We start from the raw sequence: 19078 nt of genomic DNA on the forward strand, positions 1-19078 counted from the left end.
TACTTTACCAAAGTTGTCACAATGTCCTGTTTTTGAGGTATTTAAAAAAAAGTACTGTGACAGTGGATGACACACAAAATGGAGCTTCCTGTTGAGTTTTTAAAACATCAACTTTTGTGGATCCAAGAAGAAATTTAGAGTAGCACCAACTAAAAACAGCCTCGGTGGCACAGAGTTGAGCAAAGAAAGCCCCTTCCTTTAGTCTGAACGTGAGGGGTCACCAACGGGAGGCAGAAGCAGTGCTGGGGCAAAGGCTGCGAGGCGCACCATGGTCCTGGCCAGTGTCAGGTGAGGAAGGAGGTCCATCTGGTCCACGTGGCATGCAGAGCACCTTTGGAACCCTCAGAGACAGCTACTTGGCACCCTGGATTCAGGAGGAACACGCGTGTTGGCTATGAGACTGCCTGCCACGTTAGAAGAGACTGGAGTACCCTACTCTCCTTCCTTAAAAAAAAAAAAAAAAGCCCTTCGCCCTTCTTTTCTCATGAGGCCCGAGAGGACAGATGTGACCCCAGAGCGCTGCCACCTCCAAGCCAGGCAGGCCCACTCCTGTCACAGTAAGGAGGCCGGCTGTCTTTGAGACTTGCCTTTCTGTTTGGCCAGCAAGGGAAGAACAATAAAACAGAAGAACTGCTCAGAGCAGGCTCAAGCACGGTAAACAGAGGTCTAAGGAGACAGCACCAAAGGGGGGGGGGGGAGGAAGCCGAGAGAGACTGGAGCCCACCTTGTTTTTGGTTGGTTGTGGTTTCAGAACCTTGATAGCACCTCAGCAGGACAGGATCAGGGACAGTCACTTTAAAACACCGTAGCACCATTTTATTTAGACTATTTCAATTCATAAAAATGCTTCCTAGTCCCTAAAGCACACTTCAGTAACAAAAGGAGAGCGACTGGTTGAGGCACGTCGGGCTGTCATCTTCCCTTTCCCCAGCACTGCCTTGCTGTGAGATCTGGTGGCGGTCACCCTCCCGGAGCCTGGCTGGGTTCTCTCAGGGCAATCAGGTCACCATCTGCTCCTTGCCACTGGTCCTCGCACACCCACTGCTGTTCAGTACGAAGCAACTAAGATCTGCTACTTCCTTCCTGGCTTTAGCACTTTAAGAATCCCTTGCTCTGCAAGCAACTGTTTCCAAAAGAGGCTGGTGGAAGGGCCGGGAGGAAGGGGGTATTTTCCCCTCCCGTGCACGCCTGTCATCTCAGTGAGGAGGCAAAGCGGCACCCACCAGGCCAGCGTGTGGGAGACCTAGGCCCTGCCAAAAAACACACCAAACAGCAACAACAACACCTCAAAATCCACGGGACACCTTTAGTCGAGATTTCTGATGGCTGGATAACGGTTTCTTGAGCTAGCACCAGTTATTTTGTGAGAACCTGCTGCAAGGCGATTTTTACTTTAAAAACCTCTTAGCACAGAACTCTGCAAGCACTTTTCTTACACGCAAAAGGCAGGGAAAACAAAACGAAACAGAAGAACCGAATGTCTGCACTGCATGCGGATGGCGTCTGCGGACAGGGCACACTGGGGAGATGACTGTAAGACTCCATCATTTCCGTTGCTATAATATTCTTCTTAAAACTTGGTCATGCTGTTAGGTTCTTTAGTTGCAATGGCTTTATTTTTCTTCTCATGATAAAAATGTCTGTTAATCATCTTTAGGACTTAAAAAATGATAGTGCCAGTAAAAAATAAAAATTTGATTTTTCTCTTTTAAGAAACCTTCAGCAGCAAAGGCAGGGGAATAAAGAGCTGTGCATAGTTACTTTTTAAACATACGTCTAAAGCATGCTAATTTTAATAACTGAGATCTGAGGTAGGTTATACGTGTAGTGTGTGAAAGTCAGCATGGGGTCTAGCATGGGAACAGCACCACCTAATTTCTGAAACAGCGCTCGGAAGGGAACGGGGACGTCCAATGGAGACTGCCTCTTGACTCACTTCTCAGCAGCCCGTTTGCTAATCTAGAAATTTATGAACCAAAGGCTGTCTGGGCTGAGGGGACAGACATCACATGCTTTTAGCTTGCATCGGTTTCTCCTTTCATCTAATGGCTTTGCTACCAAAGGGTGAGGAGGGGAAGAGTCTATTGAACACACAGCAGGGAGAGTCACACGCCAAGTATCAGAATCACCTGGGTTACACTCGGGACCTTCCAAACCAACAGCCAACCTGGGGCTTTCCCGGGTCACACAGACAGTCACATTCTCTAAATGTTTTGCAAAATATTGTATTTCTTGCTTAAGATAATTCAAAATGAAGTTTTCAAGGCACCCCCGCATCTACCTAAGCACGGAGTCAAATGAGACCTGCATAAAAGTACTGATGTGATAAACAAAATAGCATTTAAAGGACCCAACTTTTCCTCAAAACTAGAAAATCAGCATGCTTATTAAAGACTCTGCTTCCTTTAGCTTGTCAAACTGAAGGTCAGAGGTTTTCCTATAAATCTGAGTTCTGAATAATTCGAAATCCTGATAAGCTCTTGGGTATTTATTTTAAAAGCAATAATATTTCATTTTTGTCCTGTAAAATAAATGCAACTTTACAGAATATGGTAAAAGTGAAGGATAGACAAAGCACATTAAATATTCAGCTACTATTTACAATTTCTCCCACAATTACATGTTAAAACATACTTTTTTTTTTTTCAAGTTGCTGTTTAAATCTAGGCAAAAGTGCTTTAAAAAAAATTTTTTTTTCACTATTTACAGTTAAAACCAGACCACATAAATGCTCAGGACGTCTCACAGCGACTCTCCGCAGTGCTTCTGGAACAGGGACAGTGAACACCCAGCGGGGCGGTTCTCAGCTCTTACACAAGGCACCTGGAAGCTCAGGAACTTGCCTTTAGCATCGTCATCTGATTGTTAAGCTCATTTTATGAAGACCCACGTCTGAACAAAACTGCTCAATAAGTATCTGCTGTTTCTCTCAGGGCTTGGCTGTCACTCGCTGTGTGGCCACATTCCCCTCTGTGTCCTTACGAAGCCTCCCGTTCACCACACGCATCCGCATGGGTATAATTTCTCGGTATAATTTCTGCTAATAATACCACAGGAAAAACAACACTCCATGAAGTTTTGATGCGCTGTCGACGAATGTTGCCTCCACCCGTCAGGCCCAACCTCTCTTGACAATGTCGAAAAAATTAAGCACCACATTCTCATTTCAAAGAACTGAACGAATGCACCAGAATTTTAGAGTGGGCGTGATAAGGTGGGTGGAGAGGGGAGGAAGGGAAGGAGGAAACGACCAAATAGAGAAATGGCACCAATCAGGGAGGAAAATCATAGCTACCTGCTGAAAAATGTTTGACTCTTGCACTTTAAAATTGTTAAGTGTAGGCCCACGTCCCAGATGACAGCATAGAGGGCGTGGGCTCGGGGGTGAGGCATGCACCATCATCCAATGTGAAATCCAGGGGTCAGGAGATACATTAGCTGCTGTCACAATGGCGCGCGGGGCTCCCGGCGGGCGGCCTGCCCACAACAGGGGTCCCCGCACAGCACTGCAGCACCAGGCTCCGCGCAGCGCTGCACACAGCACCGCCGGCTTTTCACAGCTTGGGTTCGACTTCTTGTTTTTAGATACAGTAGCCCTTTTCGGGATCAGCATAGACTCTGGGGCTTTTTTTTTTTAAACCTGCCACTAAGACAAATTCCTCCAGCCAGCATTCATTGGCTGGTCAGCTTGGTGGGAAAGGCTCCGGAGAACCTCTCGATTCCAGCTCCGTCCCAAGGTGCTGCCAAGGGGACTGTGATACCACGTGACTGGATAGACAAGGGACAGAGAGGATTCAGTGTGGAGACTAGCAAGCTTGAAGCTGTCTACTTCCAACCTGGTTTCTGGGGAAATCTATGCCGGCATCTCAGGTGCCTGGCCTGGGGTGCACCTGCCCCCTCCATCCCCGACTCCGAGCCGGTGACTGGAAAAGGGACCCCAGATGTTTTTCTACAGATTCTCCCATCCTACTGGAGAGGACAGAAGCTGTCCTGAGGGTGCCCTCCCCTGAAGGGAAGGCATGTCTGTCAGGAGGGATGCAGTGGGTGGCTACAACCTGCACTTGGCTCATGAGGGGCAGATGGCTGAGACGAACCTCGTCAGCTCCCAAGAGGGCCAGGCACACCGGCCCAGCACACCTGGGCAGGGTGAGTGCTTCTGGCCTTTCCTGCCGATCCTTTACCATTACAATTGTCACTTTAAAAAAATCCAATAAATACACATTTTAAATGGAATTTAAAACTACTCCTTTGTGAAAGGACACTATAAACTTTCTTTCCATTATTGTGATATACAAGGATAGAGTTTTAAAAACAAGAGAAAATAAAGGCCCCCCCAAACAAGGGGGAAAAAAACCAACGTGGAGATATAAATATTAAGATCACGAAAAAATCACCCGACAGCCGTAGTTTCTTCTTCAAAGTGCTGGGGAAGGGGGGGGCGGGTCAGTTCTGAGGTTTGGACCATAAATACATATATATGCGTATCTATATATGTATATATAGATAAAAAGACTTCTGCACCCCCAACCCGCCCCCAGGTGTGAGGGCAAAAGCACCACAGAGGCAGCTCGGGCCGGGCCCGACGCTGAGGTACACTGGCTCCCCGGCACCCTGGCGCCTAGATCCAGCGGCTGTAGGGGCCGGTGACCTTCGTGTAGGCATAGGAGGACACGGTGACGGCTGAGTCCGTGGGCACAGCCAGCGCCTGCCGCGTGGGGACGGTCCCCCTCTTCTCCTTCTGCTGGGGCTCGCCGACCAGCACGCCCCCCCACTTGCGCTTCTTCCCGTAGAGCTTGGCCTCCTGCTGGCCCAGGCCCAGCCGGGCGGCCTCCTCCTGCCGCGCCCGCGCCCTCTCGGCCAGCTGCTTCATCTTGGCCTCCCAGAGGGCCAGCCCGTGGTTGGGCTGGTTGAGGTTCTTGTGCTGGTAGAAGACCAGCGAGATGCGGGTGGGGTGGCAGCGGTTGGGCTTCTTGAGGGGCGTGGTGGCGTGCAGCTCCCGCCGGGCACACTCGATGAGGATGGAGCCGTGGGCGGGGGCCACGGCCACGCCGCCGATGTTCTCGTCCAGGAAGTTGTGCTCGCTGTCCGACCACAGCTCCTCCTCCTCCTGCTCGGCACCCCCGCCGCCCTTCTCCTCCTTCACCGCCCCCTTGTTGGGGGGCCCCTCGGCCTCCCCTTCCTCCAGGCTGAAGGGATCCCACAGCTTCTCCTCGGACTTCAGGGCCCCAAACAGCTTCTCGCTGGAGCCCAGGGGCATGCCGAAGGACTGCCAGGCTTTGTCCAGCTGGCTCGCCCCCGGGGTTGGAATCCTCCCCTCCTCCCCTTTCAGGGGGCTCCACAACTTGTCTTGGAAGCCAGGACCACCTTTCAGGGCAGAGTTGAACTCCCCTGCCCCTAGCCCCCACGGCTTCTCAGTCAGGCCAGGCCCAGCCAAGGCCGAGGTGTTGTTCCCAAACTTGCAGGGGCTCCACGGTTTGCCTCGCAGCCGTCCTCCAGGCTGGGGGGCTGGCTGCTGTCCCTCGCCAGGGAGCAACGCCCACTGATGCTGGCCATCCGGGAAGTGGGAAGGGGGCAGGCAGCCAGCCCCGAAAGAACCGAGCTTATCTGGGACAATGGCAGGGCTCTCCGCAGAAGGGAACATGCCCCAGCTGCCACCCATACTGTTAGTCCTCTTGGGGGATATGCTTGGGCCTCCTGAGTACTGTCCCCATAGGTGGCTGGGTCCCCCATTCTGAGACGCCTCGGGCAAAGGCGTTTTGCCCATCTTACCAGGCTCCCTGGGTACAGATTCGGTCTGGACCAGTGGATCTATCGGCTCTTGCTTGATGGATCTGTTGTAGCAACTGGAGCTCTGTGCAAAGGGAGAGGGGTCCCTGGACACTGGGTGGATCTGGGGGGCCTTGGGAAGCAGGTACTCCTTGGGGCCTGGGTAAGCAGGCTGCTGGTGGTGAGGAGTGGGGTGGTGCGCGTCTGTGGGAACAGCCTGGCCGGGCAGCTCGGCAAACTCAGCACCACCGTAGGCCGGGCTCAGGCTGCTGTGCAGAGCGTGGAGGTCTGGCTTCTTCTCAAAACTGCCACTGCTGCCACTGTGCCCCCAGGCGCCAGAACCCAGGAACTGAGAGGGGAAGACGGGGTTGCTGGAGGGAAAGCCGTAGTAGCTGAAGGAGGGAAGAGCGTACTTGGAGTGGAAGCCATTGACGGAGGCCAGGCCGGGCTGTGCATAGTAGGAGTGGTAGGAGTACACGCTGCTCACGCTGTAGGGGTCGGAGGGCCGGCAGTTGCCCAGCACCGAGTAGCTCTCCACCACTGCGTTGCTGCCGTACTTGAAGGAGCTGAAGTGGTTCTGCGGCTCTATCTTGAGGGAGGGCTTCAGGCTTGGCTGGGACAATCCGCCCTTTAGAGACAGGCCTGAGGAAGACAGGAGGCAAGACAGAGAAGGAGAACGGAGAACCACAGCCAAGGCCCTGGAGGAGGGGCGGGGAGGGAAGCCCTCTCCTCCCCCGAGGGGCTTCCACTGCGGGGCAGGCCGGACAGGCCGGGCTGGACCCACTCCCGCGCCACTCGGCACGGGCCCCGGCCCACCCAAGCCCTGCGAGTGTCGCTCCTCCTCTGACCCTGGCCAGCTCCACGCGGCCTCACCGCAGCCCCCCGGGCTGCCCACTGCAGACTCCCCGCAACCCTCAGGGGACATCCAGCTCCCTGTCAGGTCTGGTGTCCCGGCCCTTCTGTGGATGTCATGCTGACTGACAAAATTAAGGTAATGGGATGGTCCAGGTGGCTGGGAGAGACCCCAGTACTTTCCTGTCTGGAATTCCGTCTCAAGGCAGGAAGAAGGGCAGTGAGGGAACCATCGAGGGTGTCCCCTCTCCACAGCGTGGGCACCACCCCTGCCAGGCAGCCTCTCCCCACACACCTGGGTCAGTGGAGATGCCGGCCAGCTCCAGGGCCTCCTGCTTGATCTTCTCAGGGGTGCTCAGCTTCTCCTTCTGAATCTTCTTCTTCTCAGCCGCTGCCCTCCTGGCTTCCAGCTGCCGCTGGCGGCACGACTTGGCGGGCTCAGGCAGACGCCGGACCTCGCGGGGGAAGGCGGTGAGCACCTGGATGGCCCCGCTGCCCACCTTGGCATTCTGGTTCTCCTCACTGCCAAACTCGTCCGTGTTGGCCATCTTGTACAGCGGGAGCACGTGCAGCTGCTCGTCCTCGGGAATCCTGCCCACGCAGCGATTGTCTTCCTTGGTCAGGGTGCAGACCTGCCCCAAGCAGAGAGGGAGGGAGGGCGCGCGGGGTTGGGGGAGCCCGGCGCTGGGAGGGAGTGGCTGAGCATCCTGCATCGGAGACCGCCCCCTTCCCCACACGGTCGCAACCCCAGCGAGCCACCATCACTTTCCAGAGTGTCTGAAGAGCACGTGTGTCTGGGAGCAGGCAGTGACAGTATCACCCACATTCAGAGTCTGCTCTACTGCTTTCACAGCACTTTGTTTCATGTGAACCTAATAAGGCGGAGAGGGGATGAGATGGCTGGCCCAGGGTCAAGTGGCTGGAAAGGGGCCAGGTCAGGACTGGGAGATGTGCTCTGCCCCCACGGCCATCACTGCCACTACACGTCATCTCCTAGTCCCCGACCTCACACCATTATCCTCCTTGCCCTCCACATTCGACCTCCTTTCGCTCTTAAAATTGAAAACTATATGTGCTGGTTGCAGAAAATGTAGGCCAGCACAAAGGGCATAAAAATTACCTCCATTATCGCACCAACCTGAAATAACCACCGTAAGCACGTGGTCATACACGTGTATCCACACAGACACGCTCACCTCTTGGTAACTAAATAGGATCATATATATTATGCATACAGTTTTAGAATAACTTTGATTTTTCTTAACACAGTTTTCACAGTTTTTCTTAACATGTTTTCATACACATTAAATATTCTTCCCCAATACGGTTTAAGAACTACACAGTAATATTCTATTATGTCAACGTGTTGACTTATTTAACGAATTCCTCATTACCATTTAAACCTGTTTCCAGTTTTCCCCTATCATAAATAATACTTTCATCCTTTTAGCTGAATTTTCTAAGGTACTTAATTCCTCAGAATAAATGCTGTGAGGCAGAACTGTCACTTGTCGCCAAACTGCCCTCCAAAATGATTATCATCAGTGTCTCACTCACATGGGCAGTATGAGCTTAATTTTCTTATACTTTTGCTGATACTCTTGCCATTAATTTCTTTAAAACTTTTTGCTCATTATCAAAACGTATCTCGTTGTTGGTATGTGTTTCTCTGATTACTAATAAGGTTTGATTTTTTTTTCTCAAGCTAATTTTTTACTCTTGTATTGACTTTGTTTTATTTTCTGTATTCTTTTTTTTTTATAATCACTAAAGTTTACTGAATGCTAACTATGAGCCAGACATGGTAATGACTCTTTTATTCCTAACGGCAATCCAGTGGGGCACCATTATGACCACCCCCACATTCCCTACAAGGGCCGCCCTCTCCAAGCAACGGCCACTATAAAGCTGCCCAATGGCCACTCCTGAGAATTACCCTGTGTCCTGAGATTATGTCCTTCCTAAATACTGGGTGTCAAACCGAGCTCTCGTTTTGTTTTTTTGTTTTGTTTTGTTTTCTATTTTTATTGAAGTGTAGTCAGTTTACAATGTTGTGTCAATTTCTGGTGTACAGCACAGTGCCTCAGTCATACGGGAACATACATATATTCATTTTCATATTCTTTTTCACTGTAAGTTACTACAAGGCATTGAATACAGCCCCCTGGGCTGCACAGTATGAACCTGCTGCTTAGTCTCTGTACTCTTGATGTTCTGGCATTTGATCCTGGAGGAACTGTCCCTCCTCTAAGGCCAAGCTAATTCCTAAAGATGGCAAGGGACCCCCTGCCACTGCACCTCTGACACGCAAGCCAACCAACCCAGGGCTCCCGCCCCTAAGCGTCTCCTTTATCAAACCCTCACATCCCAGGCAAATGTTCTCCCTGCCCTAAATCACCCCGGGGCCAGGTAGAGACAACCAGGGATCACTCCCACAGCCCAGAGCCTGCAGGAACTCCTCAGACTCTCCAGACCTAAACCGCTCAGCTTCATCTCCCTGCCTTGCCCACTCCTTTCCCAGAAACCCCAGTAAAGCTCTGGGCCACCCTCTCCCCTCTCTGCCTCCTGACCAAACCTACTGCTGCCCAGTGAGCTGCCAAATGGGCACTCCAAGCCTGGAAGGGTCCTCACCCTGGGGCCGCTGCACACAGCTGTGCCGAGGGTGCCCTCCCTGTGGTTTACAGAGGGGAGTCAGAAAGCACTGATTGTCCATCCACGGGGGGCTGGTCAGTAAATGGTGGCAGAGCTGTACTCACAGCCTTAGAGCATGCGGAAGCAAACCTACACCCACTGACACGGAAAGCTGTCCACCACGTATTCCTGAGTTACGGAGAGCAAGAAGCAGCACATACACACGACGTGAACCCTCTGTGTATACAGCTGTGTCCACACTCGTACATTCAGGGGTCTGGATGGATGGTCAGCACAATGCTAACACACGTTATCTATGAGATTTCACACAATTTTTTGCTTTATTTATACTTCTTCATATTAAACATTTTTTTACAATATGAATAATTGTTTAACTAGAAAAAATATTCATTTTGGAAAAAAAAAAGATTTTTTTCACTCTAAACTCTAGAAGCTCTGGGATCCGAATAACTCACTGTGTTCCTATCTCCCACTGCCCCCTTCCTCCTTCCTGCCCTCTCCCAATTCTGGAGGGCCCCCCCTTTCTCTACATCTCAGCCAGAAGCCCTCACCACACAGTGGGGACAGAAGCTGGCCCCACTTTGCTTCTCACTCTTGGACATGGGAAAGGAAGACAAGGTGGAGAAATGACGTTCTAGGGTTGGGTCATCCACCCCATGGGGACACGAGCTGCACCCAGACTCCGGGAGCCCCTCTCAGATGGACATGCCAGTGCCCTGACCTCGTCCACAGCCCCTGGGAGCCCTGTCTCCTAGGACCTAGTTAAAATGCAGAGAAGAGAGCCACATCGCCCCCCGAGGGTGCCCCACCCAAGCGCAAACCTCCCCTCTTCTCCATCTGCACCCTCCACTCCACTCCGTCTGCAAGCACTCCTCTGAGGCATTTCAAAACAGAATTTTTGATTTTTCACCCCAAAACTGGTCTTCTCCTGTGGTTCTACATCTCAGTAAATAACACCAACACCTGCCCAGTTGCTCATGCAACTCACACATCCTATGTCCAGCCCATCAGTAAATACTCTCAGCTTTACCTTCAAAATCATCCAAAATCTGTCCAATTACTCCCCACCCCACCCTGACTCCTGTCAAAGCCCTGCCACCTCTGGTGAGGATTACTGTCCCAGCCTCCTAGCTGGCCTCCTTCCTCTGATCCTCCCTCACCTACCCCTACCCCCCAACATAGTCTATTCTCCACCTGCAGGAGCAAGAGAGGGCTTCTGACTTTATAAATGAGATCTCAGCATTCCCAGCTGAAAAGCCCGCCAGGGCTTCCCACCCCACTCAGGGCCTCCCCTGCTCCCTGCGACCTCACCCCCGGCTGCCCCTCTACTCTCATTCTCTGAGCCTTTGCCTGGCTGGTCCTTCTGCCTGCAGCTCTCCAGCCCACACATTCAGCCCCTTAGTTTCACATCTCTGCTCAGGTGCCCCTCCTCAGAGAGGCCTCTTTCCACCTGACCAAAAACAGCACCTGCTGCCATCCCACCCCTTACCCCGCTCCCTCTCTCCCCACGGCCTTCCGGCTGCTGGACATCACTTCACACACTTGGGCAGCGCTCTGTCCATTTTATTCCCCAGCATCTAGGGCAGTACCTGGGGCACAGTGAACGTCTGCTCAATGAATGAATCAAGTGCTCACAGAGACCTGGAACCACACCTTCAATAACTGGGGGACACTGGGTGCCTAGGAGGCTGCAGTTCGCAGCATCTACCTAAGCACGGAAACAATGCCAGCCTTGTCCCCACATTTCCCAGGGACGTAAGCAGGAGCGGGCAGGCTGGCAGGGCACCTCCCAGAGTGCCCTACCCTGAGCCCACCTGTCTGCCCTCCCAGGATCGTCCCGCAGGTGGGGCTGTGACAGGTCACGTGCTTCCTTACCACTGTGCACCCATTGTAGAGGTTATGCTGGTCCTTGTGGGCGTGGGCACAGAAGTCCATGCAGGCCGTGACCCCCGAGAAGGGCCGCCCTTCCTTCAGCCCCAGGCGGCAGTCGATCGCTATGTCCTCATTGGTCACCTGTGTGGATGGCCAAGGAGAGCTGCTCAAGTGACCTGCGGTGAGTGGCCCCGATTCTGCATGGGGAAGGCGAGGTCTTGGAGGGAGGGAGGGACGAGGGAGGTTACGGACCACGGCCATCTTGTACTTGGGCTGCAGGAGGGAGGTTTTCTGGCTGAAGCCCCTGTAGGGATGACCTCCTTCTGAGTTACCTCAAGTCCCCCTCACCTCTTCTGGGGGGGGGGGGTGACCTGTGAGAGAAACCTGAGCCTCCCCAGTAGAAACCAGACCAGAAGAGGTGGAGGAGTGCTCAGGGGAAGAGAGGCAAAGACCGGGGAGGGGGAGACAGGTCCGGGACGTGTCCGCTTGGTGTGAACAAGGGGGATCTCCCGTGGGCTGGGCCTTCCTCTCCCGCTTCCCCGGCGGCCAGAGGACAGCCCCAGCCCCCGTACCTGGTTCTGATAGGCCTGGGGGGCCAGCCGCTTGTACAGGGGAGCCACTTCGGTGGCCAGGTCCTGGAAGCTCTTCCGGAGCACTTCCTCCTATGGAGAGAAGAGGAGGCACGCGTCTCCAGAGCAGCCCCACCCGGCGAACTCCGCACACCGGAAACTAACCTCCCTCCTAGAACCTCTCCGGGCAAGAGGCAGTTAGGTGCCAGCGAGGATGTTCACAGTGCTCCCCCGGGGTGTGTGGCATGTCCACTCTACGGCTGGAGAAGCTGACGCTCGCCAGGGACACACCGCCTCAAGGGCCAGGCATCCTGACTGCTAAGCGACTGCTCTTCCAGGCTCCAGCCCAGTGCCGTCCAGGACACCCAGGACAGCTGCTTGCTTTTGGGAGCTCAGCACCGAGGTCAGAGGTGTGGGATGGCAGGCGTGTAAAAACATGAGCAGCAAGTGTGGCCCTGTCTTCTGGTGCCGCAGGCAGGTAAGTAAAGGCAGAGAGCGGCGGCTCAGGCCTGTGCTAGAAATTTCACAGCCAGCCAGGCCCAGAGCCTGCCACGAGCCAGGTGCATGGACAGACTGCAAAGTTCTATCCTTTGGACTGGCACCATCTCAAGTACTGGTCACAAGCCATGTGTGGCTATTGAAATATAAATTAATTTTAATTAAAGTTAAATAAAACAAAAATTCAGTCCCTCTACTGCTCGAGCCACATTTCCAATGCTCAGTGGCCCCCGCGGCTCCCGCGGCTCTGTGTTTTCTACGGAGAACATTCCATCATCACAGGAAGTCCCACAGGATCGAGCCGCCCGAGCTGAAGCACAGCCCGCGGCAGAAAGCTCGGGCTCCCACAGCCCCTCCAGCCCTCAAAGGGCAACAGGCGGGGCTGGGGGGGCACCCGGCCAGCCTGGAGCACAGGCATGAAGAGCTTATGGAGAAGAAACAAGAGGAAGAAAAAGGAAAAAAAGTACCAAGCCCGCAGAATTAGAAATGGAAGAGCGAGACCAAGGGCTCAGGTGTGCGTCCAGTGGTGCGGCCAGAGCTGCCAGCCACCCCCACTGTGCCTCCCTGGCTGCCTTCCAGGTGCCGCCACCAGCACGGTGGGCCTGAAGCCAGCACAACGTGGGGCTGAGGCTTGTGAGCTCTGGGGAAACACAGGCCTGGGTTTAAACCCTGACTTCGTCATCACTGCCATGTGGCCCTGGGCAAGCCATCTGCCTCATCTGTAAGGTGAGCAGTAACAGTGCCTAGATCCTGAAGATTAACAGAGACACCCGTGGGGTGCTGGGCACAGTGCCCAGCGCTGATTAAGTGCACAGGAGACGGTGGCTGATGGAACGGGGTAAGTGTCTGGGAGAAATTCAAGCAGTGTCTTTCCACTCATGGTGATTCCTAGCTGCCGGTGCTGGGACGCCTCTTTTCATTGAAGCAACTGCCTTTGTTGCTTCCAGGGGAGGTCAGGTGCTGCCATAAGTAAAATCCTAGAGTCAAATTGGACTATTAGACTAGGTCTTGCAATAGTCACTGAAAAGCCAGGCTTCGAGGGAAAAAAGGGTTCTAAATTTGAACATGCCTCCTTTTACTTCTGAAAAGCAAAGCTTGAAAGTCTGAGCACAGATGGTCATTTGTGGTGTAGAAAAAATGTGCCCCAGGAAATCCCTGCCCGGTGGAAAAGGGGGGAGCCCTTCTGGTCCAAGGGGCTTGGAGAGATTCAGAAGGCAGAAGCTGGGATCAAGATTTGCCTGGAGCCAGTCCCCTCTTGTAGGAGCTCAGGTGAAGGGAGGATTCAGTCCCCTCTCACAGGGGCTCAGGTTGGGGCAGGGGAATCGAGTCCAGCCTGCACCTGCTTTGCCTTTGGACTCCAAGTGGAGACCTCCTCATGATGGTCTTCAGAACCAGGGCAACAGAGGAAAAGTCGCAGAGGGGGACGCAGCCTGACCTGATGCTCCTGGTTCCCACAGCCCAGGCTTGGCCTGCAGAGGGGGCCCTCGCCCAGTTGTCGCTGGGCTGGCAAGGAAGGATGACGGGCGGGAGGAGGCCTGGCCTCCAATGCGGAGACTGCAGAGAGGAGGCCTCAGGCCTAGAGGCCATACCACGTGGGTACTAGTTCAGTGCCAGAGGACCACGCCAGGCCCCCCGCAAGGAGACGCCGAGGGCCTGGACAACTGCACCGAGATGACTGCCCGGCAGCCAGGCCGGACGAGGGGCACCCTGGGGGTCCAGCACTGGCCAGAAGGTGGCCCGGGGCCCAGAGGCCCCTCTTGCTGCTACGTCACACCCAGAGAAGATGTCTTAAGAAGAATAGAGGGAAGAAATAACCCTTTAAGAGGGTCAAATTCTGATGAGGAATCTGAACATTTACGTTAAAGAACCTTTTTAAAATGGAAGGGTCTGAGGTACCTGTAAGTGTTAAGCTTAATTTTTCACTCATCACGCCACTCCACACCACACCCTGCATACCTTATTTCACTGCAGGATCAGGCCAATTTAAAAAAAAAAAAAAAAGCAAGTTCCATGAGTCACGGCGTGCTAACCTCCCTCCCATCCAAATAGTTAAGGACAGCAGGTGCGAAAGGGCGGCGGGAGGGTCCCCGCTCCCTGCAGAGCTCTGCTCACCTCTTTGGGGTTGTCCCCTGCGAGGCGGAACTTGCGAGGGGTCTTGCTCCGAGCGTATTTGCAGCCATTGAAGTACATGCTCCAGGAACAACCGAAGGAGAAGGAGGCACCGCAGGTGTTGGGGTCCTTGCCTTGGCACGCGCAGGTCCGGCTGCAACACGCGTCACGGGTTAGGCATATGAGGTGCATTGTCAGTTCTGGAAGTTTCACCTCCCATCCCTCAGGGGGAGGCCCTACTGAGAACTGGCAGCCACCAGCCTCCCAGTGCCTGGGACAACATCCTTCCTTCCTGGCCCTCAACCCCTTTTCCAAATCTCTACCCTCGGTGGGTAGAGAACCAGCCCTGAGCAGCCTGCTGGGCTCCCACTTCTGAGCCTGAAGGTCTGAGAATCTGCTGTTGGGAGAAGCACATGGGTTGTTTGAGGCATTGGGGAAGAATCTAATCAAAAACTCTGTAAGGTTTACACTTTGTCTGAACTTTAGTATCCTGACCAGCTCAGCACAGACCACACAAACGGGAGAAATAGGAACCACAGGGCTTGAATGTGCCTGCTCCGTGCAGGCTCAGATGGTGACAGGCCTTTAAGCAAATAAACACTGACTTTACAGTTCAACACTTAATAAAATCCAGAGAAAACCCAAATGCCCCTCAAACAGGGTATGAATAAACAAACGCGGACACAGCCACACTATGGAGTACTACTCAGCAATAAAAAAAAAAAGGAATGAGCTCAAAGCCATAGAGGAAGCTCAGAAACACTGTGCTCAGGGAAAGAAGCCAGACTCAGAGGGCTACATAGTGTATGGTTCCATTTATATGACCCTCTTGTAAAGGCAGCCCTATAGGGACAGGTGACAAGATCTGTGGTTGCCAGGGGTGGGGGCAGGACCTGCCCACAAAGGGCTCAGTGGGACTGTGGGGATGATGGGACTGTTCTGCAGCTTGCTTGTGGTGGTGGCTGCATGACTATACACATTTGTCAAAACTTCAAAATGTATAACTCAAAGGATGAATTCTCCTGTTAAGTAAAAATACCTTAATTTTTTAAATGGGGGAACCAGTGCTCTAAGGGTAGGCCTGTGACTGCTGCTGATGCCTTATGCCAGCGGGGCACTCATCCTTTTTCACACTTGTTACCATCATTAGAGGCTCAGAGTCAATCTGGGCATAAAGCAAAGCTAAGCCAACTCAGGAGACCCTCCTCAGGTCAGATCTGGGGTGAGCCTGCCTGCCTCCACACCCTAACTCCACAGGCCACACAGGGCCCTGGCCCTGCTGCCTGCCCCCGCCTGCCAGGAGGGACACACAGGGCCCTGACTCTGCTGCCCATCCCTGTCTGCCAGGAGGGACACACAGGGCCCTGACTCTGCTGCCCATCCCTGTCTGCCGGGAGGGACACACAGGGCCCTGACTCTGCTGCCCATCCGTGTCTGCTGGGAGGGACACACAGGGCCCTGGCCCTGCTGCCCGCCCCCACCTGCCGGGAGGGACACACAGGGCCCTGACTCTGCTGCCTGCCCCCGCCGGGAGGGACACACAGGGCCCTGGCCCTGCTGCCCATCCCTGTCTGCCGGGAGGGACACACAGGGCCCTGGCCCTGCTGCCCGCCCCCGCCTGCCGGGACCGCCCACGTACTCATCATTGAGGCCACATCTCCGGCTGGTGGGGTTCCCGTACTTCCGGAGGGTGTCGGTGAGCTCCTGGTAGAGGGTGTCTCCGAGGCTGCGGGGGATGCCCTCCCAGGCCAGGATGAGGATGACGATCACGGCGTTCTGGCAGTGGTGGCCCGCCCGGTGCCGCACCAGGCAGAGCAGCTTCTCCTCCAGCGTGTGCCTGCGGATCACCTGCAGGGAGGCAGGGCGGGCACTGTTACCCACAGGATCTGGGTACCACGCACCTCCACACGAATGTGACACCCCCTCACCTCTGCCCAACAGACCTGGGGATGCAGATCCTTCGGGCCATGTCCCAGGGGTGCCACACCCTGGTGACAGGCTAAAAGACCGTCATAATTAGGGAAAGAAAAACATTAAAGAGCAAAATTTGAAATAATTACTACAAAATCTACATTACTGGTGATTTATATAGACGTGAGAGTAAAAATACATAGATAAAAAGTGTAAGCCAAAATATACTGAGATTTTTATGTTGTTCTAAAACATGTGCAGAGAAAATGGTGTATATCTGTATGTTTTTAGTTAAAATGCACCTCGATGTTGTGGAAAATAGCTTTTGACAGCTCTGCAAAAAGCTAAACATACAACCAGGTAATTGCACGGAGGGATACACAAGGGGAAGTGAGGGCAGGGCCTGCGAGACACTGGTGCCCCCATGCTCAGAGGAGCGTCACCCAGCAACGGCCAAGAGGGGGAAACGACCCAAGTGCCCAACTGATGAATAAAATGTGGCACATCCACAGAGTGGAATATTATTCAGCCTTAAAAAGGGAAGTCTGAATGATGCTACAACATGAGTGAACCTTGAGAACACTGCACTAAGTGGAATCAGCCAGACACAAAAGGACAAATACTGTATGATTCCACTTACATGAGGTACCTGTAACTGTTAAAATTCATAGAGACCGTAAGCAGAACGGTGGTTACCAGGGGCAAGGGGAGGGGAGAGGGGGTTCTGGGGAGCTGTTTAACAGGGATAAAGTTTCAGTTTAGGGTGATGAAAAAATTTTTGGAAATAGATTGTGGTGACGGTTGTATAAAAATGTGGATATAGTTTGAGGCCATTAAATTGTAACTTAAAAATGGCTAAAATGACAAACTTTACGTTATGTATGTTTTAACAGTTTTTTAAAATCAGTAATGTAATACACCAAGAACCACTGAATTGTGTGCTTTCAATGAGTGAACTACACGGTATATGCATTCTGTCTCAATAAAACTGTTAAAACAAAAACAGAAACAAAAACAAGGGCCTTGGGCAGGGCTCTGCTCCTCAGGGTCCAGCTGCTCGCTCAGCCGGGTCCTCACCTCACTCTCCACCTACTCCCTACACGCTGTCCTGGCTCACAGAAAGGTACAGCAGGGCAAAGGGTCCAGGAGTGGTGGGGGGGCTGAATCTCCCTCAAAATCCCAAGTGGTTCTGTGACCAGATAAGACGTGGGCACCTGTGGCGGGGGAGACGGGAGGGCTTTGCATGGCAGGCTGAGGGACCAGGACTCAAGGCGGGGCTTCCACAAAGGACTGCACGCAGGGGGCTCATCTACACCAAGGGCTTCATGCTTCAGAAGGGGGAGCAGACGTCTGCGCCGAGACAGACTTGGTCATGCGTGCGGCAGTGCAGGGAGACGCGGAAACACAAATGAGGAAAGCAGGCCGACAGCTAAGGAGCTGCGGGTGGGGCGGGAGGCCACCCCTCTGTTCCTCAACCACTGCCTGGTGGGAACTCCAGCCTAGTGCACCTACCCTTCCAATTTTGCAAGAAGAAAACAGAGATCCAGGTCTTCACATGAAGCCTCCTTTTAAAGATATGTGTGCCAAATTCAATTTTTTAAAATTGTGGCAAAATACACATAGCATAAAATTTACCATTTTAAGTGTACAGTTCGGTAGCATTAAGTACATTCACACTGTTGTGTAACCATCACAACTTCCACCATCTCCAGAATTTTCTATTTTCCCAAACAGAAACACTATACCCCTTTAACAGTAATTCTCCACTCTCCGCCAACCCCGGTCCCCGGTAACCACCACCCAACCTTCTGACTCTGTTAATCTGACTACTGTGGGTACCTCAAGTAAGTGGCACAGAATTTGTCCTTTAGTGACTGGCTTTATTTCACTTAGCATAATGTCCTCAAGGTTCATCCACACTGCAGCATGTGTCAGAATTCTCTTCAAAAATTTAAAAGACACCTTGATTGGTAAACAAAACATAATGTCTGGGCCATGAGTTCCTGCTTTGAGTGACAGCAATAGTGGTGCCCACCACCCCGTCCCCCATGGAAGTATCGATTCCATCATTACTTATAAAGTTGTTTTGGGGATCAGCAAATAAACGAACACACCCATTAGTCATATCCCCGAGTGACCGTCTGGCCCCCTGCAGACCGAGCCGGGCACTGCCTGGGCTTCTGCACACACGGGAGGGACTTGGAGAGCGGCCCCTGTGACCTCTGCTCATGGCCCAGGCAGCGCACGGCTGATCACGCGCGGGTGTAACACGTGTTCAGAGCACACAGACAGCCGACTGTCAAAGCTGAGACTGAGGCCACGTCCTTCAGGTTTCCGGAGTGGCAAACACATAAGTGTGACTTGGTGTGAGCAGACGGCCCAGCGGCCTCAACCTCACGGGCCTCTGGTACACTCAAATAGCTATAAGAAAACAGAGTGGGCTCCCCAGCCACAATCTATGAGGAGCCCAGAAGGAGGGAACGCACAAAGCTCAAAGGTCCAAGGCCATCAGAAGGCGTGAACGCCCTGACACTCGAGTGCGGCAGCATAGACGGTTCACACGCCGCCACAGGATCGCGCACAATCACCCAGACTCCGGGCAGGGAGTCCCTGGGCACTGAACCTGGAACAGCACAGCACCCTGCAGGAACCTCCCCCGCGACTCCCGCCCGGGGTACTTCGCTCAGGCCGCTGGGCTTCCTCAGGAAGTCTGCTGTACCAAGCCCCTGGTGGGCCTTCAGATACCTGCCTTCTGACCTGCTACTGTTACTGACCGGTCCAAGCAGCATCTCTGTGGTTCTTCTACTAATAGCCTGTTTTTGCTGTCTGTAGTATTTGCTTCTGGCATG

The 19078-nt window shown here is 53.3% G+C and overlaps 1 protein-coding gene across 4 annotated transcripts in view; it reads right to left on the bottom strand.

Annotated features, from left to right (window-relative positions):
* Positions 1 to 448: 448 nt before the first annotated feature.
* Positions 449 to 19078, bottom strand: part of TET3 (tet methylcytosine dioxygenase 3) — a 97678-nt gene continuing 79048 nt past the window's right edge. For all 4 annotated transcript variants that reach the window (XM_064494366.1, XM_064494365.1, XM_031467303.2 and 1 more), the window contains 6 exons: positions 15958 to 16166; positions 14322 to 14472; positions 11715 to 11804; positions 11146 to 11283; positions 6914 to 7250; positions 449 to 6408 (listed from right to left, as the gene is read on the bottom strand). In XM_064494366.1, coding sequence (XP_064350436.1) covers positions 4619 to 6408; positions 6914 to 7250; positions 11146 to 11283; positions 11715 to 11804; positions 14322 to 14472; positions 15958 to 16166 — 2715 coding nt within the window. In that variant the 3' untranslated portion in view covers positions 449 to 4618. The remainder of the gene's footprint in view (positions 6409 to 6913; positions 7251 to 11145; positions 11284 to 11714; positions 11805 to 14321; positions 14473 to 15957; positions 16167 to 19078) is intronic.

Source organism: Camelus dromedarius, chromosome 15 (genome assembly GCF_036321535.1).
Source record: "Camelus dromedarius isolate mCamDro1 chromosome 15, mCamDro1.pat, whole genome shotgun sequence".
NCBI lineage: Eukaryota > Metazoa > Chordata > Mammalia > Artiodactyla > Camelidae > Camelus > Camelus dromedarius.